The sequence below is a fragment of the Asterias amurensis genome, chromosome 1, assembly GCF_032118995.1.
Source record: "Asterias amurensis chromosome 1, ASM3211899v1".
NCBI lineage: Eukaryota > Metazoa > Echinodermata > Asteroidea > Forcipulatida > Asteriidae > Asterias > Asterias amurensis.
Window position 1 is genome coordinate 12025476 of NC_092648.1, and position 26882 is coordinate 12052357.

The window sequence follows — 26882 nt, forward strand, 5'->3', positions numbered from 1 at the left end:
CTATGATTCTAATGTCCCTGTATAACGTCTGCTTGGTGACACTGTCACCTATAATTCAATAAATCCTCCACAATTTCCTCTGCTCATAATCATAAACAGTCATTTTCATATGTCTAGTGATCTACACCAAATCGTTTTGGAATGCTCAGACAAAAATATTGGAAATGCACCGACTTTACTTCTATTTGTATAGAAACTATTTTGGGCAAAATTTAGGCTGTCAAGTCTCAATCAAGAAAGGAACTTGAGGTTTAAAATGCAATTGCAAGCATTATGAAGGTATTGACTTGAGTATGTGGGGAAAGATTTGGTTTTGTTTGTAGGGTTACAACATGAAACTGAAGTTCTTGATGGAAAACGATTGTAAAATTTTCACCTATCAACGATGATTTTGAAAACATGTAGGCCCAACATGTTAGGTTTAGACCCCTATTAAGTATTATATAACTGTAAATTTTGGCAAACCTGTATGGAGTCAAAAGTGAAGTCAGGAATAAGCCCACCACTGACACTGACAGTGTGTCTCAAACTATGGTTCATGTTGTTTGTTTGAAAAACTATTCTTCCTACCAAACACGTATAGCTTGATTTTGTATAATAGACCCTTCCCATGATATAAATTGCACACAGCGCGTGCGCACTAATATTTTGGTTGGCAACAAGAGGGAACATTGTGCTGTTTTGTACACGGCTAATGGGTGCGTGACGCAGACACGATTCCGCGTCTGCTTAGTGCACAACTCTATGGCGTTTGCCAACCAATAGGGTCTGTACGCATGCATGAATTTTATTAGCATATTTCATGGGAAAGGTCCATTACCATTCATCTGATTCTCAATGTAATTTCAGACACAGCCTTCAGTCAGTCATGTCTTGGGACGATGTAGAAGCAGACATTGGAGGGGAGGAAACAGCAAACTTTGGACCTCGTCAAGAGTCAGGAACTTCCCTCTTCCAAGTTGACACCCTAGCCACCATCTCACCCAGAGGAGAAGTAAGCCTAGACCCTCCCTAGAAATTAACTCGCCTCAAAAGAAGGTAGCCAATTGGCCTAACTTGTGCTTGGGCGTACATCTTCATCTTTTCAGCGAATTATGTTACATGTACCTGCAAGATTAGGACGCCATCAATGCGTGAGCCTTATACTTCAGCTTTTTGTTTAAAAGCGGTCCGCTTGGCTAATAAATTTTGCATTTTACTTGCCTCTATGAACTTTTAGTATAGCCCAGATTTTTTAATACAGTATTGTCATCAATGTATCTTTCTGGTGTTCTATTGGTAGCTAATCAATGGTCAAATGAAGTTCAACTTTCAAACACTCTAAAAGGAATTACAGGTACACATATTAAAGAAGTACTATCTGAAAATAGGAAGAAATATGAGTCATATGACCATTATAAACAAGTACATGTAGGTTCCACAGTTTTAGTAGCCCACGGGGCAAGTTGAGAGGTGGTGTTTACTAGCCCATAGCGAGTTTTAACTGGGCAATGTACACCAAGCTCGTGTTTTAAGGGTAAGCCCATGATCTAGATAGCATTGGGATTAAAGAGGAGTTGTAACTAAGAATTTGTAACAATTTTAATACTACATCTTTCTGCAGGTATTTCACAACCCGGATGTCTATGCAACAAGTGCCCCTGAAGGATTCTGCGTTGCTGCTGGCTGTCAGGTCTCACTGTTTGATGAAGTATGCCAGAAGTTCATCAGTACACTGAGTTTTGGTAAGCTTGCTACTCTCCTACATGTATCAAGAAGACTGGAGGGCCAGACAAACCCTACATGTACCTCAACAAATCTTCTCCAATCAACGACATTTTAAGTAAATATGTCAACTGGGCTTATAATGGGTGAATCAAAAAATTTTTAAACACAATAAAGCCCAGTTCATACTTCCTGCGTACGCAAATGCGATACAAATTTGGGGCAAACTCACAACGAATAACTTACATTTAGTTGAATGTGCTTTGCGAAGCATTTGCAGCGGAAACAGCCATGTGACGTTTAAATTTGTATCGCATTAGCATTCACGTTCAAGTGTTAACCGGGCTTAACACCATTTTAAGAAAAATGCAAGTTGCAGAATTTTTCATCAGTGCTTATCTGATGTATCAGAGAACATACTGTATTGTGAAAGAGGAAGTTTGTTAGCCTGTGATTTGTTACCATTTGCTTCATGATTTCAGGTTTTTTGCATTTATCTAGGAATTTGTTCAGAAGTTCAGGCATTTAGTTTCTGTCTTGAAGGGGCACACTAGTTTTCCTCTGGGAATCTTCAATTATACTAATTCCATGTTTTATTCTTGACTGTAGAATCTGATGTGGACGTAGTAGCTTGGAGTCAGGATTCACTCTTCCTTGTAGTTGCAGAGAGAAGCGGTTCCATCCACTTTGTGGATGTAGAGCTCAAACAAATTCTCTTCTCAAAGGTAAGACCTTTTCCGAAGTGACGGCTATGGCTACGACTTTAGCTAAGGGTGTTGCTAATGACGTCCTATACTTCAGCACATGATGCTGCAGCGATCCAGTCGTAGGCGTAGCCATAGCCCTAATTCAGACACAGCCTCACTAGCTTTGTATACATTCTGTCAAGCCTGTATGTTTCGTTTTTTAAAGGGCACCTAGGCATTTTCTTCTTGGTAAAGGGCACTCTATGAGAAAATTGTAAATTTCTACTGCAGCATTTCAAGGGCACCAAGGCAATGACCAAGGGGGTATGGAGGCAATCACCTTTGTTGCCTCCCTGAGGTATCAGGCCTGAGATTGCCACCCGTCCCAGGAGACAGTTTCATAAAGCCTGTAAGCTAAGAAGATGATCTCAGCAGCCCTTAGAACAATGTCAGGAGCAAGGAAAAGGACATACTCTCACCTGAGACTGCTGGCTCTTGACTACCCCCGCATGAGCAGTCATCTCAAGCGCACCAAGGCAATGACTAAGGCGGTATGGAGGCAATCACCTTCATTGCCTCCCTGAAGTAACAGGCCTGAGATTGCCACCCGTCCCAGGAGACAGTTTCATAAAGCCTGTAAGCTAAGAAGATGATCTCAGCAGCCCTTAGAACAATGTCAGGAGCAAGGAAAAGGGCACACTCTCACCTGAGACTGCTGGCTCTTGACTACTTCCGAATGAGCAGTCATCTCGTGGGGGCCAGCAGTCTTGCGAGATCATTGCCAGTGTCGTGAGAGTGGGGGCCAGCAGTCTTGCGAGATCATTGCCAGTGTCGTGAGATTCACGGAGAGAGCCAGAAAGTTATCATCGTGACAAATATTTTAAACAACTAGTCCACAGGTCTAAACACAGGGAAAACTTCATACTGAGAATTCTTTTTTAAAGATTATGATTGGTAGCCACAAGAAAAATTGCTGATTTATTTATATTTGAAAATTTACTGGGTTTTACAAACTTGAGGGTGTGAGTTAATTTTTTTCCCAAAAAACATTTATGTACTTGTTGCCCTTTAAAATTGCACTTACATTTTTCTTCTGTTTGTCTTGTCGTTGATGTTTGTGTTTGGTTTTGGCGTTAATATTTGTATTATTTTATTCTAAGGTGCTGAAATCTAGAACAGAAATGGACAACACTAAATGTTTTCTTCAAGTGGTGTTCTCACCGAGTAAAATTCCAGGTACAGAGTTAACTTTTTGTGCTGATCATTTAAAGACACTGGACACTATTGGTAATTGTCAAAGACCAGTCTTCTCACTTGGTGTATCTTAACATAATGCATAAAATAACAAACCTGTGAAAATTTGAGCTTGAAGTTGCAAGATAATAATGAACAAAAAACACTCTTGTCACACGAAGTTGTGTGCTTTCAGATGCTTGATTTCGAGACCTCAAATTCTAAATCTGAGGTCTCGAAATCAAATTCAAGGAAAATAACTTCTTTCTCGAAAACTATATCTTCAGAGGGAGTCCCTGGTTTGGCAGCAACATGTATCATAACTATCCGACACTCTCAAATTGTCTGGTTTTACAAGTTATTTATTATTACTTCACCACCCACAGCTGTGCATGATCTTCTCATCCTGTCCTCTGATGGTCAACTCATCCGATTTTCAAACATCAATCTGGAGAAATTGAATGAAGGTATGGAGCAATCAGTCCTCATAATGGAGGATGCCCCCCTGCTAATGTGTCATGTAGTTACCCTTCTGGACATTCATAAGTTAGACCTCACAGAAGATACAGAACATGTTCACGATTCTTCTCTACACCTTTATGGCAATAAACCCCTTGCACGACACACAGTGCACTTATTGGGAAGATAATTGTCAAAGACCAGTCTTCTCACTTGGTGTATCCCAACATAAGCATAAAATAACAAGCCTGTGAAAATTTGAGCTAAATTGGTCATCGAAGTTGCGAGAAAATGATGAGAGAAATTTACATAAAGAAGCTGACCCCAAAATGGTGGAATGGTAGACGCACATTATGTGGAGGTACATTCCACGTCTCCCAGGGGTCAATAGATTATGTGAATCTCTCTTGGGTATTCAGACTCTTTACCTTGTAGTGGAAAAAAAAATGCACACTCTAATTTGGATCAATGATTAAATACGCTGGAGGCTCGAATTGTCTAATACAATTTGTGGTACATCACTTTTAAAAGTTCAGCCGTCGATTTCACAAAACTCTTCCTAACTTAAGACTAATCTTAGGACGAGTCCCAACCATGCACTGTAGCATGAAGACCTTAAGATTAATCCCTAAGTTAGGACGAGTTACTCGTCCTAACTCGAGATAAGACGAGTCCTGACTCTTTGTGAAATCGACAGCTGGGCCCTGCCACAACTTAATTGCTGAAATCTGTGGTTGTACCTTATAGAATTAAGCACATTTCAGGATGATGTAAACGCAGAATTATGTGATTAGCAGTACCATGAAACTTGGCCCTGTATGCTATCTGCCAAGGCCTTATGCCATAATTGAAGGTTGGCTTTAAGCAAGTCAATTTGATCAACAACAACAAAATTAAGTACCTCCGTTTAATATCAACTGATTATCCTTCCTTGTATATAATATAATGTATTATTATTTATATCATGCTTCCAGAGGCAAAAATATATAAGCGTTTTGAATACTTTTGTAAAAAGTACGTGGGTGACAGCAATATTGTGTCAGTAAAAGTTCCCGAATGGAGCAATTTTGCTTCAATATTGCTCCATCCCGGCATTTTTACAAGTTTACTGGTTCCCATATAGTCAAGAGCGCACCCTCTCTGTTGTTAACCAGTGAACGAAGCTGCACATAATACTCAACAACAATGGCTGCTTCTACTAGCGGCGCGAGATTCGCTTCGGTTTCCGATGAGGATTTTGAAGAACTTTTAAAGAACAAAGACGCAGAAAATACCTTGAAAGCAAAACAAGCAGTGACTTGCATGTTCTGAGAGCTTTTACCTGACGGAAAAACAAATCTTCCAACAAATTCCAACGAGTTTTGAAACTTGGATGTTGTGTCAGAAAAAAACACAATAACGTTGAATTTGAAAATCTGGAATCAGGTGAGCCAAAATAGTGTTGCTTTCATCATTGAGGTAGTGCTTTGATCAAGTCCTCAGCCTGATATAAATAATAATAATAATAATAATATTGGATGGCTTTTTGGGGGGGGGGGTACAAGAATATATTGCACTCGCTAAGACAATATATTCTTGTATCCCCCTCAAAGCCATCCAATATTATATAAATATATTCAGGGCTGGGAAAGGCACCTCTACAAGGGAAATGTCAATTTCTGTTGCAATATTTCAATGGGCACCAAGGCATTGACCAGGGCCTAATTTCATAGAGCTGCTTAAGCACCAAAATTGCTTAAGCATGAAAATAGCTTGCTTATTTTACACATGCTACTGGCCAAATTTCCATGCCATATACATTGCTTGTGACTGGTATTTAGCTGTTGTTTTCTTAACATAACATTTAAGTGGAGTCTTGGCCTGTAATCTGGTTTTTACTAAGCAAGGATTTGTTTAGCTTAAACATATTTTTAGTTTAAGCAGCTCTATAAAATTGGGCCCAGGGGTATGGAGGCAATTGCTTTCACAGCCCCATGAAGAGTTGGGCCTGTATGCTTGATTTCCAAAGAGACGCAGTTTTGGGAATGACTTATTTCAAAATCTTTAAATTAAAATTACCTGTTTGTCAAATAATTAGTGGAAGACTAAACGATTCAAATAATTTCCATGTTAACATCGATTTTGTATTTGTTTGTTACAGCGATAGAAGCAAGAGATTTGCAGTTGGCAAAAGAGGTACGTCAAGCCTTTATTTAAGAGAAGTGCAGTAACAAGATTTCGATAAACATTTTTTAAATTTTTTATGTTGAAGAGCAAAGATGGCCCGACTTTTTTTCAAACGTGAGTTTTCTCTCTTTCTCTCTTCCTTATTTTAGCTGCAAGCGAGTATTCGCATGGAGAGTGTGGATACAAGAGAGGTCCACACTGAGGGTGTCTGCTTCTTCACAACAGCAACTTGCATGAAAAAGAATCTCATCATCACATGTGTAAGTTTCTGAATCTACCCCACAACATTATTCAGGGATATCTAGCAAGATCTTTTTGTTTTATTCTTCCAATATTTCTTGATGAGCGCTTTGCACTCCATGCTTTTGGAGACCTGCAGGTAAAAACCTACAGGTGTATTTCAAACTCATGCGGTCCTGCATTCTACAGTTAATGCCTTAACCAGTTGATTACCGAGGGTGCCTGGTGACCTGAGGCCAGGAACCGGGTGTTCAAATCCTACTCAAGTTTTGCAGGAGAATTTGACCATACGGTGCTTATTCGGGTGGTATGGATGACTAGTTCTTAAAAAAAAAAACACTCTCTTCGATTCCTGGTTAAAGACAGTGGACACTATTGGTAATTGTCGAAGACTAGTCTTCACAGTTAGTGTATCTCAACATGTGCATAAAATCACAAACCTGTGAAAATTTGAGCTCAATCGGTTGTCGAATTTGAGAGATAACAATGAAAGAAAAAACACCCTTGTCACATGAAGTTGTGTGCTTTCAGATGCTTGATTTCAAGACCTCAACTTGAGGTCTCGAAATCAAATTCGTGGAAAATTACTTCTTTCTGGAAAACTACGTCACTTCAGAGGGAGCCATTTCTCACAATGATATATACTATCAACCTCTCCCCGTTACTCGTTCCCAAGTGAGGTTTTAGGCTGATAATTATTTTGTGTTATTACCAATAGTGTCCACTGCCTTTAAGCCATTATGTGACAAGGGTTGTGCCTTTGTTCTAGCCGATGTCACAAGGTTTTTTCCCCCCCGTTTTCCTCCCTTTTGAAAAATCAAACACTTTCTGGCTGTGCTCCATGATCAGATGGGTCGATGTAGCTGGCTGCCAATACAAAGGCAACCTTGTGTGCCAGCAACTCCAACACATAGCCTTGTCCTTCACAATTCAGCTTCTCAGCTCCAAGTGATGATGATTATACTCTCAAGTTTTTATTAATCACTTATTCACGTATGGGTTAAGTCAAAATAGTAGTTTAATACAGGACATTAATTACACCTAGTACTACCATGAACAAGACACTCTTTACCTTAATGTTGAAACTCTTTAGTTGCTTCTCGTCTACTCTGTCTTCACCACACTTTACATATTTTAAACTTCAAGGGAAACTGACTGGGTTGGTTTGAGTCACACTCTGGTAATTTTTTCTTTGGCCACCATACACTCTGTTAACACAAACTGTACCGATTTTGTTTCAATATTCGGTGCTTTTTGACATTAAGAGCAATGTATTAAATTGGTAGGTCTGCTTTCACCTAGATGGCATTCCACAAGACGTATGCTTAAACAGAGCAAAGACCTCAAGAAATAATTTAGATTTTCCAATCATTTTTAGAATTTTTAATTGTATTCTCCTTACTTGTCCTTTTTGCAATAAACACTTCCTACAAATGAGGTTAGTTTCTAAGAATAACTGGAGTATTTTTCCCCTTAAAGGGAAGGTACATGTTTGGTAATTGTCAAAGACCAGTCTTCTCACTTGGTGTATCCCAATTTTAAGCATAAAATAACAAGCCTGTGAAAATTTGGGCTCAATCGGTCATCGAAGTTGCGAGAAAATGATGAAAGAAAAAACACCCTTGTTGGACGAATTGTGTGCTTTCAGATAGGAATAAAAGATTTCTAGCTAGAAGTCTTTTATTATTTTAGTGAGAAAATACATCTTTCTCAAAAACTACATTACTTCAGTGGGAGTCGTTTCCCACAATGTTTTATACTACCAACAGCTCTCCAATGCTCGTTACCAAGTCAGTTTTTAAGTTAATATTTGTTTTGAGTAATTACCAAACGTTTACCTTCCCTTTAAATAGCAGAAGTTCAAACACTTTACTAAAATTTGACTGACTTTGGGTTGTTCGTCCAGGGTTACGGAGAGGCCAGCGTTGCTGTATGGTCACAAACTAATAAGACAACAGAGCTAGTCAGGCAGATTAACACAAGCTTCTTCGATGGTAAGTTCCTAAGCATCATGTCTTTGATATTGAAATCCTTTTGACGTTATGGACAATTTTACAGGCAGTTTGGAGGCAACCAAACTGCATTGCATACCAACAGACACCTAGATAGACATTTTCTAGACAGTGTCTTAATATCTTTAGATAAACTAAATTGAAATTACAAATTTTGATTTATGTATTGTAGGTAGAGGAGTTGTTAAGTGCCGAGTAAGTGGAGACAACCGATTTCTGTTCCTGCTTGACGACAGTGTAAGTAAATATTGAGGAGTAGAATTGACATTTATAGTTAATTCATAAATACCCCAGACAGTTTCTCTACTACTATTGGTGGAGAGCGCGTCACGTGGGTGTGCATAAACCTTTTGTTAATGACCGGTAAAAAGTGTTAATTCATGAGCGTGACACGCTACCTTGCACCTGTTCTTATAAGACAGTTTCTTCGTTCCTATTGGTCGAGAGCAACGGCTGAAACAGTTGTGCCACATCACGCGATATGCGCGACGCCCACAGCATTCCCTTATAAGGAGTTGTTTACGCGAGGGAAGCGGAGGGCTCTACCATTTCATAGCTGGAGGGGTGTTCTGTTGAAAGAAATCATTTAACAATTATAATTTTTGCATTTATTTGAATTTTTGACCAAAAAGTGATGATGTTTTTGACCGAAAAGGTATTTATGAATGGGAATCAAAGTGTGTTGAATCGGTTTTCAACTAGTGGTTTAAACCCGCTGAGGTCTGGTTCTTGATAATTTACTTGTAACGTGATCAATGCATTATCTACACATTACACTGTACCAAGCTTTTTGAACAGGTGCCACACATACAAGGCCCTACTTGCTGCTGAATGGTCAGTCAACTCGCTGGCAAATTTTACTGAGAGTTGGAGGGTTTTTATGTTCTAGCCACCAGGGCCCCATTAAATAGAGCTGTTGAGTAGAAAACACTGCTTCACAAATTTGTGTGCTTAGCAAAGCATGAGTATGGAACCAGTGGCACGGTGTAAACTTCATGAAAGTTTGGCTGGTAACCTATTTTTTAACAAATCAATGTTTGGTGCATATAGGTTTATAAAATTCGCCATATATTTGACTGCGTGAGGGCACTTTCAATCACTTCTGGGGGTAAATTCATTCATACTCAAAACAGTTATTAAAGACTGGAACACGTTACCACCACAGACATCTAATCCATCATGGACAATAAGACATTTAAAGGAGCTGTTATAATCCACCTCTCAAGCAAATTGAAACTACGGCGCAACAAAAGTGACAGAACGCCTATGCAAAAATACGATGCATTAAGCTCAATGCTGTGCCGAACTAGAGAAGTATGAGGTAAAGTAAGCAAATGTAGCATTTGTCAACTTCGAATACCTCAGGGAGCTAATATCGACTGCCTACCCTCAAACCATCACATAGTGTCTGAAGAAATCGTGTACATTTCAAGTCTTATTCAATTTATATTTTGCAGTATACACTGAGTGCTTGGGATTTGCAGTCACTTCTAATGGTAGCCTTTTGGCCAGATGTTCAAGTGCAAGACTTTCTCCTGGTCAACGTCAACTCAGTCAACACTAGCGACAAGAACAGGTAACTACTTGAACCAAATCATACCACGGAGGTCACCAAACGTAGTCCCAGTCTGACCAGGCAATACATACCATGCTTGATCTAGTGGAAGAAGTACCCCCAATGTTCCCATATACTTTAACACACTTATTTTCTCTTGTACAGAAGTACCCCGTAACAAAATCCTCTAAAGAATTCCTGAGATTCCAAGCACACAATGAAGAAACTATAGATGTTTAAAGGCAGTGGACACTATTGGTAATTGTCAAAGACTAGCCTTCACAGTTGGTGTATCTCAACATATGCATAAAATAACAAACCTGTGAAAATTTGAGCTCAATCGGTCATCAGATTTGCGAGATAATAATGAAAGAAAAAAAAAACCTTGTCACACGAAGTTGTGTACACTTAGTTGGTTGATTTCGAGACCTCAAGTTGTAAACTTGAGGTCTCGAAATCAAATTCGTGGAAAATCACTTCTTTCTCGAAAACTATGGCACTTCGGAGGGAGCCGTTTCCCACAATCTTTTATACCATCAACCTCTCCCCATTACTCGTCACCAAGAAAGGTTTTATGCTAAACATTATTTTGAGTAATTACCAGTAGTGTCCACTGCCTTTAACAGGAAATTGTAATTGAATTACTTTTGTTAACTGAACCCATTTTAATAATACACTGTGGTGATGAATAACTCTAAACTAGATCGAACAGGTACGACACATCACTGGTTTTGAAAAGTGAATTCATTCCTTTTCTCAAGTTTGCAATTATCACATCGTTCATCTAAACATTTCATCACATTAGGTGATAAAGTTTTAGTAAATATGAAATGGACAAACTTCATTTACATGTTTAATTTAATTGCAGCCATCAAAATAAGCTGCATTGATTTTGATGGTCTTCAAATGCAAATTTGTAGACCCTGAAAGTATTTTGGACAGATTTTTGTATTCCTCCGGAGATTTTTTTGGGGTGTGAAATTTTAAAATCACTGAGCTTTCAGATCCAAGGAACTATTTAAATATAATTACCATTCCTTTGTTAATTGTCTGTCCTGTTTATGTTCAACAGTACGTCAAAGTCTGAGCAACAAGCCCAGTTCCAGTTAGTAGTCTTGACTAGACCCGACCCAGACTGCTACTTGAAGGTGTTCACTTTGCCTGGGTTTCAATGCACCTACACACTGACTGTATGTGGTTTCTCTACACTGGCTGAAGTTCTACCCAACCAGGTTGGTAAATACTCAATCCTGATAGGGGTTAATGAGCAAAAACAATAGCTGTTGCAAACTGCTTACCAACCAAAATGACTTAAAGGCAGTGGACACTATTGGTAATTACTCAAAATAATTATTAGCATAAATTCTTTATTGGTAACGAGTAATGGGGAGAGGTTGATAGTATAAAACATTGTGAGAAACGGCTCCTTCTGAAGTGACATAGTTTTCGTGAAAGGAGTAATTGTCCATGAAATTGATTTCGAGACCTCATGTTTAGAATTTGAGGTCTCGAAATCAAGCATCTAAACACACACAACTTTGTGTAACAAGGGTGTTTTTTCTTTCATTATCATCTCGCAACTTCGACAACCGATTGAGCTCAAATTTTCACAGGCTTGTTATTTTGTGCATATGATGAGATACACCAACTGTGAAGGCTAGTCTTTGACAATTACTAATGGTGTCCACTGTCTTCATAAAGTATAAATGCAAACATTAGTTAATGGCCTGGCGTTTCTACCCTATCAGAGTCTTTCTCAAAGGCTGAATGACAACACAACAATTAAAGTCTTCAAATGCTATTTTCTTCTTTGTGTATTTCGGACAAAAATATATCATCGATCAAGTAAAATGTGTGATACTTACAATTACAAATCTTTAGAAAACAATTCCTAGGAAACAAATCAGACAATGTTTGCAGGGAAATTTATCGTGAATGTTTTGTCTAAGATGACCCTCCTACAGAAAGCCATAAAGTACCACACATTCCAGTTGGTTTTCTTCTGTTTGTACTGCTGGCTTGTGTATTGTGAGCTACCAGTTATCTACTCAGTTTCTTGTGTAGTTTTGTGGCAAAGGCCAGTTAGGCAGGAGCGTTTACCAATAGACCTTAATCACGGTGTGGTCATTTTGATTTTACTCCATTCCAACTCATTGTAACCAAACTGAGGCTTGACGAAATAATAGTCTGGGGCCACTCTCAACGAATGTTAGCATTCATTTACTGTTATTGGAAACAGGGAACACGACTAAGATGGTGACAGCGTGATAAAGGTCTATAGTAATGGGTTTAAACATTATTCTTTTGACATATCACTGGATAGTAAAGTTGGTAGAGCAGTGGTACGTTAATCCGAAGGTCTTTGGTTTAAGTCCCGCTCCTATCAACTTTTCTTAGTGCAAACCCAAACTACTTCAAACTTACCCAATCAGTCTCACCTGTGGTTTATTACTTTATAACACTGAACTAGGCTGGACCAACGGACACATTTTGACTGGGCCTCTCATATTTTAATGGCAATGGGCCAGCAGACCACGGCTGAGGTAGAATGCTGGTACTCTTTCACTAAGGCTAAAATGAGAAAAAGACGGGTCAAAACGTCAGGCCTTTAACCCATTTGTGTGTATGATTATTTTGCAATAGGAGACCATTTTCCTGATAGAAGGTGCGTATGATGATGATGAAGTACCCAGTGAGGTGATCTCTACTCTACGAGTCCGCTGTCTGACAGAAGCGCTTCCTGAGACTAGATTCCATCGTCTCCTTCACAAGCAGAAGTTTGAAGAGGCTCAGAACTTTGCTCAGCTCTTTAAACTGGATGAAGAGGTTGGTGCTACGACTGTTGATAGGCTGGATACTTTGTTCTTGTAAGGGCAAATTGGGCAAGGGAAGGTTTTTTTGTTTCTAATCAAAGGACCTCTGTGAGGAAAATTTCTGTTGTAACATTCTAAGGGACGCCAAGGCGATGACAGGGGCATGGAGGTAGTTGCCTTTGTTGCATTCATAAAGTATCAAATCTGTATTGAGAAAGAATAACCACACAAAATAATCTTACTACTTTTCCAGTTTACTTATATATAAATTAGGTAATTATTTTTTGTCTATTGCTTGATTATAACCCTGTTAATAGAGGGCAACCAATTTAGTTCAGCTGGTGATTTGTAGCCCACAAGTACAATCAATACAAGATTCCAAGATTTCCAAGTCAAAACGGAACAAATTCATAATTGACCGAATATTTTAGCGTAAAACAGTAACACACCCAATTCATGTATCTTTTTTTCTTGGTTTGAGTTTAAAGAGAGCAGCCCATTTAGCCAGTCTGATGATTTATAGCACACATGGTCAAAAAATACATCAAGAAGGATACACATTTTTTTTGTTATCGACCAGACATTCAGAATAAAACACAACACTGGAACCCAACCCATGCTATATCATTCTCTTGTTTATCAAAGTTTTGTTTTATCCTGACTGAATTATGAAGATAAAACACAATAACAGTATCAAACCCAAACCCATGTTGCTATTTCCTTGGTTTGTGGCAAAACATTTACTGGTTTTCAAAAGTTTTTTTCCAGTTAGTTTTGAATCAGTGTAATAAATGTGAATAATTCCTCACCGCAGTTGGTGTTCAAAGTCAAAGCCGGTACTCTTCTAGAGAAGTCGTCTCCCTGGACTGTATCCCTACATCAAGACCCTGACGCAGCGTCACTGACTACACAGCTGATTGAATGTCTAGATCATATCCAAGATGAAACCTTTGTGACAGAGAAATGTATCCAAGCTACTCAACCAACCTTTGAGGAAATGTTCGAGCTAGTCAGCTACGCTCGTAAGAGGGTGAGTAGTGTCAGGAATGTTGCATTTTGATTTTATGAAGGTGCTGCAGTAGGGACTAACTCATGCAGCACCATAGAAATAGAACCCGGAGAACGCTGAGCTCGGCCACCCTCTGTGTTGTCTGTGGACGCAGCGTATCGATACCGCGCGATACTTGGGTACTCATGTATGGCGAAATGATCACTGCATGAGACGCGCACATGGCTATTGTGATGTCAGCGCACATTGAACGTTTCTAGTGTGTTCATTGGTTAATGATGATGTCATTGTATGGCAAAATTGTATGGCAAAATATTTTGCCATCCATAAACGCGTAACAAAAATGGCGTATGTGTCCATAGCAATGGTCTCACAACGAAACGGCACGCACAATGAGACACTCAGCATTCTCCAGGTTCTATTTCTATGTGCAACACTCATGTGGGAATATTTGCTCTCATATTTGTTTTTATGTAGTTAAGAAAAAGAGAGGAATCAGTTCTTTTAATGTTGTTTTGGGGGCTGTTTTTTATCTATCAGTAGTTCCATTCACTTTAAACTTCCTTTTTGAGAAAAGTAGATTTTGCAATTCTTTGTGTGCATATAATGGTGGTCAGGTAAGGGTGCTGGTATAATTCCTCGCCTCCACTACTGGTCTGTGACTCTAGTTCGAGTCACGCTGGTGTGCTATTTTGATTGGGTTAAAAAGGAAATAAGTAAACAAAATATCAAGTGTTTATTTTTTTGAAAGGAGCGAGGATGCGTGGTCTTCTGGTTGATCTATTAATTTTTTTAATTTTTTTTACAAAATTTAATGTACTTTCTATAGTTTTTATACATATTTCTATTTGATATGGTATTTGATGTGCAATTTTTATGACGTTTTTGTCCTTGTGCCCTTTTGTTCCTTTGTTATTTTTATTGTCTGGATCGCCTTTAGATAGTATTATTTTCGCTTTTTGGTTATCCGCAGGCTTGTTCTCTGTGTAGTCATATTTTTATTGCCTATTCTTTTTATGTTCTGTTTGCCTGGAAATAGATAAATAAAGTACATAAAGTTACTCAAACAAGTCCCCAGAAATGCATTGGTTCTTCAGATTGAAATAGACTCATAACAATCATATTTCTTTATTGGTCAAGTACTATGCGCAATAAATAATTGAATCTGTCTCTTTACAGAAGTGTTGAGTAGTCTACATGTAGGCTTACACTAATTTATTTGTATGACTGATAACGTTGGGTTGTAACTGTGATTTTAATATTGATTTTTTATTGAAGCTTTTAAAGCAGATATCCTCCGAACCAGCAACCATTGAAACTGAGAATCAGGCAGTTTCTAAACTGATGACAAGGGTGAGTAGATCGTGCCTGAGATTTGCTCAGGATTATTCTTGTTTTCAGGATTTGTTCTTACATTTTAATTAGTTTGCAAATATTTTTTTGAAACTAAGGAAAACAATGCACTCAGGGCTTTAATTTGGGACAAAAATACACGAGACTGAAGGGCGTGTAGCTCAAAATGATTTCTGATTCAGAAGTTTTGGTACACGACCTAAATCAAAATTAGAGAAAACTTCCCGGGTCTTTACAAAGTTTAGAGAGAGTGTCAGCGAAGATTGATCTCATCTGTCTTTTTAGCATTAACTAAACTTTATGACCCAAGGCGCCATTCCAACAGCTTTATTCCATATACTGCATCTCTTTTGAACTCCCTGCCTGGTGCATGTTTCCCTTCATTCTACAATCTAGACTGTTTTAAATCCGTTGGACACTTTCGATAAAAAGTATTGTCCAAGGTCCACCCTTCGTGTATCAAAACTTATATATAAAATAAGAAACCTGTGAAAATTTAGGCTCAATTGGTCATAGGAGTCGGGAGAAAATAACGGGAAAAACCCATCTTGTTTTCGCACGTTTCACCGTGTCATGACATGTGTTTAAAATAAATCCGTAGTTCTCGATATCAACAATTTATATTGTTTTTATGTCTTCTCAAAATGTAAAGTTTTCATGGAATAATATTTCAAGAGAAGTCTTTCACCATTACCTTCTGTAAACCCTGTAAGTTATTTGTAAATCTGTGAAAATCTGTTCCAAAAGTGTCCAATGGCTTTAAGAGTAATATCAATTCCTACCTTCAGCTCTCCTGAGTTCTTTTCACTTTCATAATTTCTGTTACAGGTTTATGGCAATTATGGTTTACTTTATAAAATACATTGCATTTGTTTGTTTGTTTGTTTACCTGCAGGTCTTGGAAGTACTTCATCGACTAGGAACATATCAAATGGTCTTTGGATACCAGAATTTCAGGTGTGTTACAAGTCATAAACATGTCATTTAAAGGCAAAGTATACCTTGGGTTTTTAGAACCGTTTGATTGTTTTAATTCTTTACAATTAAGGGAATCAATGTGTGGTGAAGAGGTTTTCAACTAGTGGTTTAAACCCGCCGAGGCCTGGTTCTTGATAATTTTACCGAGACGAAGTCGAGGTAAATTGTCAATGATTACTTTCAGCACAACACCCCTCCAGCTATGAAATGGTCAACAACTCCTTATAAGGAGATTGCTGTGCGCAATGCGCGTATCGCGTGATGAGGCACAACTGTCGATCAATAGGAATGAAGAAACTGTCTTATAAGCACAGGTGCAAGCTCGCGTGTCATGCCCATGTTTCAACACTTTTTACTGGTCATTACCAAAGGTTTAAACACCCCCACGTGATGCGCTTTCCACCAATAGGAATAGCAAAACTGTCTTAAGTATTTATGAATGTAAATTTATACAATCAAACTAACTTTTGTCTCAACAGGTTTTAAATTTTTTTTAGATTACTGTAAATCAAGTGCGAGTATGTCTATGTGGGAAGAATAATCCCTAATAGAAATACACAATCCTCGTCACAAAGTTTTTACTGCTGTTAATTTTAAGAGTGATTGCCAAACGAATACCTTCTCTTAAAATGCACATTCTGTATCTACTACAAAATGAGGAAATATAATTAGATGTTGCAAACTGCTTACCAACCAAAAGGACTCAAGGTATAAAATGCAAAAATAGTTTTTTACAAAATGAAGGGGATGCTGCCAAAATTAATTAGTTTGTAATGCATAATCGAGAAATAACTTGCAGTGGCCAGAAAACTGTGAGTACGCAAGACATGAAATTTATACTTCAAAAATGACTTCAGCATTGTTGCAAAAAATCAAGCTGAAAAGAAATGAGGAAGCCTATTTACAAGGTTTGGAACCAGAAGTTGATGTGTGTTGGTTGTTGTAATACACAGTGGCAGGCATTGGGATCAATTTCTTCATGCTGACATGCTTCAGGAATTACTCCATTGGTTATCCATGGGACATATAGCTAAGGCGGTAGTCGTCTGGCGAAGACACAAGGTAAGCTGGCTGAACTCTCTAATTACAACTCATCAAGGCCCAATTTCATGAAGCCTGTAAGCACAAACACTTGCTAAGCACAGAAAAACACTTGTTGAGAAAAAACAGTTTAACAGCCAAGATTCCACAAAGTTGACATTGTTGCAACTATTGTCCTACTCATTTTCTGCTTAGCAAAGAAACAAGCTAAGCTGCATTTTTCACTTAACAGCTTTATGAAATTGGGCCCAGGAGTTATTTGATTGCAAAGAGGATTGCCATAAGCCTTAAAATTACCACTTAAAGGCTGTGGACACTATTGGTAATTACTCAAAATAATTATTATCATAAAACCTTTTAGATTACGAGTAATGGGGAGAGGTTGATAGTATAAAACATTGTGAGAAACAGCTCCCTCTGAAGTGACGTAGTTTTTGAGAAAGAAGTAATTTTCCACGAATTTGATTTCAAGACCTCAGATTTAGAATTTGAGGTCTCGAAATCAAGCATCTTAAAGGCTGTGGACACTATTGGTAATTACTCAAAATAATTATTATCATAAATCTTTTAGATTACGAGTAATGGGGAGAGGTTGATAGTATAAAACATTGTGAGAAACAGCTCCCTCTGAAGTGACGTAGTTTTTGAGAAAGAAGTAATTTTCCACGAATTTGATTTCAAGACCTCAGATTTAGAATTTGAGGTCTCGAAATCAAGCATCTGAAAGCACACAACTTTGTGTGACCATGGTGCGACATGGGTGGTTTTTTTTCTTTTCATTAATATCTGATAACAAACTGTTTTTATTTCACAGGCAAATATTGAAAGTAACTTCACATCTGGTGGTGAAGAGATTCTGGAATCGATTCTGACCTCTATACCTGAGAGTACACCCTCAGCTGAGATCATACCTTGGCTTAGAGAAGACCTCATCCCATTTGTCATCCATAGGTTTCCTGTAGGCAAGGTAAGGCAGTCAAACTTATGTGGTCCACACATATAAATCCCTCAATCACTGTGCCCCCGGATTACCTCTCCTCTCTCCTTTCACTCCAGACATCCTCTTACTCTCTTCGCTCTTCTTCTGGTAAATCCCTTTCAGTTCACAAAACCCATTAACCTGCAGGTGATAGGGCATTTTCAATTGCTGCTCCCCGACTATGGAATTCTCTACCTACCCTAACCAGAAGCTCAAACAGTGTCACAGCCTTCCAACGTGCTCTCAAAACCCACCTTTTTGCCTCTTCGTAGCTGGTCGTCTTTATCTTTGTTCTGTCTTTTCCCTCTTCTTTCCTTCTCAGCGCCTTGTATCCTTTGGCAATTTGGCGCTTTATAAATACTGTTATTATTATTATTAACTATCATGCCTCTTTCATTTCACTTTATTTATTTTGGTTGCGAAGCTAAGGGTTCTCAGAAAAGTGAACTTAATCACTGAACCCAATAGAGAAAAGACAAGGAAGTGATTTTTAGTTTTAGGGAGGAAAACCACGGGAAATTTTTGCTTGTGCACATGCGTACTCCACATAACTAGGTAGGCCTGGGCGGGTAATGTGAATATCCGGTTAATAGCAAAAAGCTTTTTCCTAACTGTAACCCCGAATGACGTTTTTGCGGATACCTTTTAAAATAACGGTTAGTCCTCTAACTACAAATAAGAAACCGGATTCCTATAATATCCCGATCGTCGGGCGACGACTGATAGGAATGTTTTGTCTGAATCCTTATGAAGCTTCAATTAAGACAGCATAAAATAAATATTTAACTATGCTCACCTCCATAAAGAGTTAAAAACAATGACATTTCTGACGTATTGTTCAAAGATTAACTCTTCACGTAGAGTCAACCACCATATCAAAAGAAAAAGCACTTCGCCATCTTTAATTTAGATCCAGTTATTTTTATGAATGAATCGAGTGACGCTGTCTTAAACTAATAATAATCCGCCCTCTATTGGCGGGAAAATATATTAGAATATCTGGTTAATTTTGGGTAGTTGGCAAGCGGTTAACCGAACACCAAATTTCAATATTCGGCCAGCACTAGAGTGACCGTCTTCACTTACTAGCGCAGAAATTTGCCGCTTGCACAGAAAGCGGAGAATGGTGATTGTAAGCACAGAGTTCAAAGGTACTCAGAGCCGAGAACTTGGGCCCTACAAGATTACAGCATACTTCTTTGCTGGATCATCGTTTCATCATCCTGAGACAGTTTGCACCCTGAATTCCAACCATCAGCCATCCTCCACACTGACACAACTTTGGTAGTCTTTCACTGATTCAGTTATGTTGGGATCGAGAGATTTGAGTGATTTATGCAATCAGTGACCAGATATCTTTTTTTTATTTGTTGTGAGATTCCGTTTTTGAATTTCTTACCAATAATCGCCAAAATTTCCATGCATTTGCCGAAAAACACAAGGTTGTAGAATGTCTTCATGATGTTTGGGTTTGAACAAAGAAAAATAAACTTTAGCGAGACTTGAACCAAAAAGCTCCAGATAAACGTACCGGTGCTCTACCAACCCTATGTTCAAATTCAAAACTACTTATAAAACTAACCCAGTCAGTTTCCCTTATGGGTGTAGCATGACTTTCTTTATTATGTTCTACTCTGCAGAAATTTCTTGCATGCTGGATGGAAGAAAGAGCCAGAAATATGGAGATATCAGAGAAGGTATGATTTGTCTCTTTGTTGTGATGTTCTTTCATAACTAGCCTGCTGCAAAGTTTACAATTAACAAATCCTTAAAAACTCTATGGTTTCTCCAGGCCTGGAATTTCATTTATTTCGGAGGGCAGGGCCGTTTTCATTTCACAAGGAAACTTTCTTTGGAAAGTTTATGGGAAACTTTTAAAGGGGCACCAAGGCCAAGACCAGGGGCAACAGAAGCCATGGCCCTCGTCTTGGCATCTGTGTAATTTCAGGCCTGTTTCTCCAGCAAGCTTGTGCTGTCTCCACACACCCTCTTCAAGGTGTTTTGTAGACCGTATTATTTTCAAAGTTCCTCACCCAATTTTAAGTCCAAGATTGTTGTTTTCCCTTTTAGATGAGCTGGCCTGGTAACTCTCTGGAGTTTGCTAACCTCTTCTTCAATGCAAGCCAGCATAAGTCATCTTCAGCATGTGGCCGACAGCTTGCGACTCCAGCACAATTCTCTACAGAGGTAAAACGCAAGACTTAAAGGGAACACGATGCCTTGGATCGGACGAGTTGGTCTATAAAAAGCGTTTGTAACCGTTTTTTATAAAATGCATATGGTTGGAAAGATGTTTTAAAAGTAGAATACAATGATCCACACAAGTTTACCTCGAAATTGCGTGGTTTTCCTTTTACTGTGCGAACTAACACGGTCGGCAATTTATGGGAGTCAAAAATTTGATGGCCGACCGTGTTAGTCGACGAGGTAAAAGGAAAACCGTGCAATTTGGAGGCATGTTTGTGTGGATCATTGTATTCTACTTTTACAACATCTTTCTACCCATATGCATTTTATTAAAAAACCGGTTACAAACGCTTTTGAAAGACCAACTCGACCGATCCAAGGCAACGTGTTCCTTTAATTCTCTGACGATGCTCATGATGTTTTTAGCTTTGCACTCTGTGGATAATAGGAATTAGCTGTTACTAGTAAATTCAAATGTCCGATTTATATATCGTTGTAACTGTCTTCAAAAAAATAACAATCGCTACACAGTGCGGGACCCATTGACCTTGACTACCAGTTCAAACGAAAAGTTGAAACGACATCAACATTCACTCACAATTTAATGGCTTTACTCAGGAACACGTGGTTTTTGTAGTTGACAAAACTGAATGTCTTATTGTTGCTGTGTTATGCTGAGACTCTAAGAGTTGTCTAGAAGTCCAACAATCTGTTGACATACTTGATTAAGTTTGTACTAATTTCTTATTATCCTTCAGGTGTGCAACCTCTCTGCGGGTAACTCCAAGAAACTCACTGAGGATGATCTTGATGAGAAAGAGGTAAGTACAGATTTTGTTTTACTCACAGAGATTGTAACTTCAAAGCGATTAAATCTTGACCGCTGATTGTTATTTTGCAGTAACATGATTGCTAGTCTTGATAACTTTCTTCATGCATGGGAAAAGGGGAATTTTTGTCTTTTCTGAGTTTTTAGATGGTAATGCTCTTTGATTTGAAGTGATAATAACCAAGCCAATAATTTTGTTCAAACAAAATTGTTTGAATGGAGACTGGAGTCTTCAGTTTTTATCACTATCAGTGTAGAGTAAAACAAATATGCATAGATCAACAATTATTTGCTTAGAACCTCTTTCCAGAGAAAATTGTAGAAACCATTCCCTGCTTGATAATGTGCCAAAGAGTTTCCTACTTATTGACTTTTTTTTTCTATAGGTGATCAATGCAGAGTTTGACTGTACAGAGGCTGTGTGTAAACTACAAGACTTGATTAAACATCTGAAGGAGCTATTGAGACTACATACAAAGTATCAATGCAAACTATCACTGGCAGACTACTCACAGGTATTTCATAATTTAGTACTTTCTACTACTACATTGTACTACTACTATTATCTTCTTGATTTAATGGTTCAAGGCAATGCCTTTAAGGTCGAGTGGGTGACCATTTTAGCAAGCACCTTCAACCTGTATTTAAAGCACCTTCTTTGGCCCCTTTTCATCACTTAATAAGGTAGTGTACTCCATAGAAATGTTATATTGTGCAAATATTGTAGTAACTTGATCATCATTTATGTCCCTAGTCATCACTTGTATACTTAAAGCCATTGGACACTTTCGATACAGAAAAAAAAAAAGTTCACAAATAACTTACAGGGTTTACAGAAGGTAATGGTGAAAGACTTCTCTTGAAATATTATTCCATGAAATGCTTTACTTCGAGACTTACAGATTTATTTTAAACACATGTCATGACACGGCAAAACGTGCAGAAACAAGAGTGGGTTTTCCCGTTATTTTCTCCCGACTCCATTGACCGATTGAGCCTAAACTTTCACAGGTTTATTATTTTATATATAAGTTGTGGTACACGAAGTGTAGGCCTTGGATAATACTGTTTACCGAAAGTGTCCAATGGCTTTAAACTGTTCTTTGAATTGTCTCTTCTTCTTTATGTAAACTCTAAGGGGTTACACCATTACCTTCTCAGCTCTATATTTGACAATAAGTGGGGAATCTCTATGACTATGAAATAGGGTTTTGATTTCCAAGAATTGATCACTTATTCCCCTTATTTACCAGGAGACGACCAGCACCTTGGTGTTTCGGATGCTTGATCGCGTCGCAGCTCCGGAACTAATTCCTGGCACGATAACAAAACTGGTCCAACCTTACATTCAAGAACACAACCTGAATGGAGATAAGTTACTGCTGCATTATATACAGGTCAGTTCATACTCCTATAACATAAAACCAACAGTGTCCATTGCACAATATAATTTGTACAAAATGTTTTTTGGATTACTTGTTGATTGGACCAAGTGTAATCTTTTAAAAAACACTATGCCTTAATGTCAAAAAGTTTTTCTCAAAACAAGAGGACTGAAAGTTGAATGTGATTTTCCTTCAACCAATGATTTATTATCCCTCGACATGTTTCTTTCAACCAGATTCGTCCTTGTTTTAAGATTTTTTCTTTAAACTAGAAAATTGAATGAATGAATTCACTCTTTGAAATTTCGTCATACCATTCCTTCAAAACAAGGCTGTGCCAACTCTTACTGTTTTCTGAGAGTTTTACTAAGGGAATCAATGTGTGGTGAAGAGGTTTTCAACTAGTGGTTTAATCCCAACGAGGCCTGGTTCTTGATAATTTTACCGAGACGAAGTCGAGGTAAATTATCAAGAACCAGGCCTCGGCCGGTTTAAACCACTAGTTGAAAACTGATTCAACACACTTTGATTCCCATTCATAAATACCTTTTTGGTCAAAAAGTAAAATAAATGCAAAAATTATAATTGTTAAATGATTTCTTTCAACACAACACCCCTCCAGCTATGAAATGGTAAAGCCCTCCGCCGCCCTCGGGTAACAACTCCTTATAAACAACTCCTTATAAGGGAATGCTGTGCGCGTCGCGCGTAACCATGATGTGGCACAACTGTTGTAGCCGTTGCTGTCGACAATAAGGAATGAAGAAACTTATAAGAACAGGTGCAAGGTCGCGTGTCACGCCCATGAATTAACACTTTTCACTGGTCATAAACAAAGGTTTATACACACACCCACGTGACGCGCTCTCCACCAGTAGGAATAGCGAAACTGTCTGAGGTGACCAATGATGGACTGTCCCTTTATGACTGGCATCCCGAACAAAAATATTGGCTAATAGGGAGACCGCCAAAGTAGGGCTAGATAGCCCAGTTGATAGAGCGCTCCTACTTTAATCCAGAGTTCATTGCTTTAAGTCCTGCTCCATTCAATTTTTCTTTGTTCAGACCCAAACAGTTCCCTAAGAACAAACTCTACCCGGCAAGTAGATACACACATGGTGTTACCGCAAACCAAATATACATTGATACCTCACCATGCAATGCCTCAAATCCTATAGACCCAAACTCTTTATGATATATTCTTAAGATCCAATGAATATTCATTTTGAAAAGATGTACCGTTCCTATATTTTATGTTGTTTTTGCCCAGGACTTGCTGAAAAGCTACGCCCAGGGTCGGAGTGTAACTTATGTATATGAAGCCTTCTGGGAAGCTAAAACCATTGCAATCATCCACTGCATCAAAGATATCGAGGTAGGAAACAATATTGGCAGAGCTGCGAACTCTCCTGATTCTGCTTTTACCAAAATGTCCTTAATAGTGGCTGCAAACGACCACATGTTCCATTCCTACTTCCATTTAACTAGAAAGGTCAAATTAAAGTTCATGCTCTAAATTGACATTTACAAATTTAACATATTATCTATGTTTCTGAAACAAAACATTATTTCTGTTTTGTATCATTTTTTTTCTGACAATCTTACTTGGTATGTGGTGATGAAAATAGTAACAATAATAATGGACATTTGTTGTGTGCCAGGGGCCAATTTTACAAAGAGCTAAGATTTATCTTAACTGCAAGTCAATCTTACTTGCTTAGTAAAGTGTGATGTCACAATACAAATCACTATGGTAATAGTGACAAATTGTCTTACGATGGATTTTATTGCTTTGTGAAACCGAGCCCTGGTTTGTAAGAAAGACACTCCTGGTTCATAGAAACTTTGCTAATGACGGTAACTAAAACCAAGACTGAACAAGTGTCTTTCATGTTAGTTTTGAAGCTTAAGAGGGTGTCTCCTTGTCAGAGGTTCAGTGGCAGAGCACTCCAAAGAGATGGAGCATGAGAAAGAACAGTTTAATATCGCAAGTGTGTTTTGATCAAGGGGTGTTGAGAAACATTGTGTTTGTAGAGTGAAGCTGTCTTGTAGAAACACTTAGCTGTATCCTTGATCTGTCTAGGAGATGTGTCATGTATTGAATGATAGATAAGGAGTAGAACGAAGAATTGGCGAAGAGGCTTTCCTATGGAGTGAAATAGGCTAGACAGACAAAATTATTATACCGAAACGAAAGGTCTCTTAAGTTTGTAAACAAAATTCCAGTTGTTTTCTTGTTAAGATTGTAAGAGGCCATTGATACTCATTGGTTTCCCATAATGTGTTGTTGTTCCACACAGTGTAAATGTCTAGCCATCTACTCTCTGATGATCAGTGCCTCAATGCCATGGAATGACAAGATGGAACGACTCGTACATCAAGGACTCAGCCTCAAACATCCAAAGTTAGTCATATAAGGCTGTATCCGAATTGGCGGCTACGACTACGGCTACGGCCAGATCGCCGCGTCGTCATGCATTGAAGTATAGGACTCCCTTAGCAACACCCCTGGCAACAGTCGTAGCCGCAGCCGTAGCCACCAATTCGGACACGGCTTTAGTAATGTCAGGGCTTGAAATGAACACTGGACTATGCAGGCCCGAGGCCTGTGATTTCAGCATTGGGGCAAGCCCGGTGGTCTTTTCGCTCGGCCCCACAGCGGCCAGTCTATCCAGGACCGCTGGGATGGGCTAATCAGCTTGCACAGATTCTTGTTCAGGAAGTGCGTCATGCGTACAGTGCATATAAATATGGCGCAGTGTGAGTGTGATGCATGATGGGACTGCGCATTATTAAACCGATGAGTGGCATGATGCGTTTGCCCATCCCAGCGCCTTTGGTTAAAGCAGGCGCTGGGGACGAGCGAAGGTGGTCTTGTGTTTTTCAATAGGAGACTTTTGGGATGCTTGGTGGCAGCAGACTTACCAGGTAAATTCCATTGTTCACGGTAATGTGCGCATGCTCAGAGCTACGTAAACAATGAAAATTTACCTGGTAAGTCTGCTGGTGCCTAGCGCCTCAAAGTCTCCCATTGAATAAAATACCTCTTTTTGTAATATCTTTGTTAAAACAAAATTCGACTGATAGTGATAATTATCTTTCAGTTCTCTTTCAAAAGTATCAAAGTACACTTATACATAGACGATGTGACCTGTGACATCACATGTTTACACAAGAGCCACAGAGCTTTGACTTCCTGCAGGCATGATTTGTACACAGCTCAATGGAAGAAAACAAAAAATCTTATATTATATGGAGATTGCACTGTCTAAATTTTATCAACTTTTGATATGATGAAAGGGGGTACATCTCAAAACTTGTCCAGCTTTTACTTTCATAACTCTTGGTTTTATGTGGAAATTATGACACAAAATGTAAACTTTCCCATAGGACCAGTGTAGTATCTTGCCTGCCAGAATACTCAAAGAATGTACAAGGTCACACTTATTGTAAACAAGGTTCACATGGTCTATAAACGCACATGAAATAGATCTTCCCTGAAGGGTGGCTGTTTAACTCATTTTGAGTCTGGTCTCGTAAAATAAACTCTGGTCCACTGATGATATAAATATTATTTTCACTTTCTACAGAGTTGAAGAGCTACGTGGCAAGTACAAGTTGGTTCAACTTAAAAAGATGCTGGCTAAATATGACCTCCGTCATGACAATGTACGCAAGGATAATGCCTGGGTAAGTGAGAATTCATACCTACCTTGGATAGATCAATGATTTGTTATATGAAAGAAGGTACAGTCATTCCACCGGTTTCTACTGGTTTGGTTGATTACTTCTTCTGTGGAAGTTGTTAAATCAATTGAAGTATCGCTGACACTTATAGGATTAATACGTCATCAAAGGGTGAGCTTGGTCGTCTAGGGGTTCAGAACCTTGCTCTAGAATGCATGGGTCATAGGTTTGCAGTCCCATTTCAAGTTGTATGCCTTCGGATTTATTTTTTGCTGGACTCAAAAAGCGCTATACAGTGCTTTTCTCGCATCGGTGATAAGGATAAAAACAACATATTTTTTTTTAACCCTGATGCAAAAATGAACATCTTTTCTTCTTTTTTGTCTTTGAGCCACGTTTGGGATTCCAATCCATTACTTAATTTTTCACAGAGTAGATGTCAATGGACAGCAAGCTTTCCTAGTGAAAAGTGATCGGCTCAAACTCCTGCTTTTTCTTTTTATGCTATATGGTTATACAGACTACTGTAAAGGATCTACACAAATCTCTGTTCACCATGGAGGATT

The 26882-nt window shown here is 38.6% G+C and overlaps 1 protein-coding gene across 1 annotated transcript in view; it reads left to right on the forward strand.

Annotated features, from left to right (window-relative positions):
* The window catches only part of LOC139945735 (kinetochore-associated protein 1-like), a 62066-nt gene that overhangs the window by 321 nt on the left and 34863 nt on the right, over positions 1-26882 (forward strand). Inside the window, exons 2-26 of the mRNA XM_071943115.1 lie at positions 850-994; positions 1604-1724; positions 2314-2429; positions 3551-3626; positions 4010-4090; positions 6223-6257; positions 6398-6508; positions 8395-8482; positions 8673-8737; positions 9958-10076; positions 11128-11287; positions 12699-12881; positions 13683-13898; positions 15156-15230; positions 16126-16187; positions 17162-17270; positions 18064-18216; positions 19869-19925; positions 20299-20415; positions 21174-21236; positions 21631-21759; positions 22498-22641; positions 23900-24004; positions 24930-25033; positions 26220-26319. Coding sequence (XP_071799216.1) covers positions 869-994; positions 1604-1724; positions 2314-2429; positions 3551-3626; positions 4010-4090; positions 6223-6257; positions 6398-6508; positions 8395-8482; positions 8673-8737; positions 9958-10076; positions 11128-11287; positions 12699-12881; positions 13683-13898; positions 15156-15230; positions 16126-16187; positions 17162-17270; positions 18064-18216; positions 19869-19925; positions 20299-20415; positions 21174-21236; positions 21631-21759; positions 22498-22641; positions 23900-24004; positions 24930-25033; positions 26220-26319 — 2715 coding nt within the window. The 5' untranslated portion in view covers positions 850-868. The remainder of the gene's footprint in view (positions 1-849; positions 995-1603; positions 1725-2313; positions 2430-3550; positions 3627-4009; positions 4091-6222; positions 6258-6397; positions 6509-8394; positions 8483-8672; positions 8738-9957; positions 10077-11127; positions 11288-12698; positions 12882-13682; positions 13899-15155; positions 15231-16125; positions 16188-17161; positions 17271-18063; positions 18217-19868; positions 19926-20298; positions 20416-21173; positions 21237-21630; positions 21760-22497; positions 22642-23899; positions 24005-24929; positions 25034-26219; positions 26320-26882) is intronic.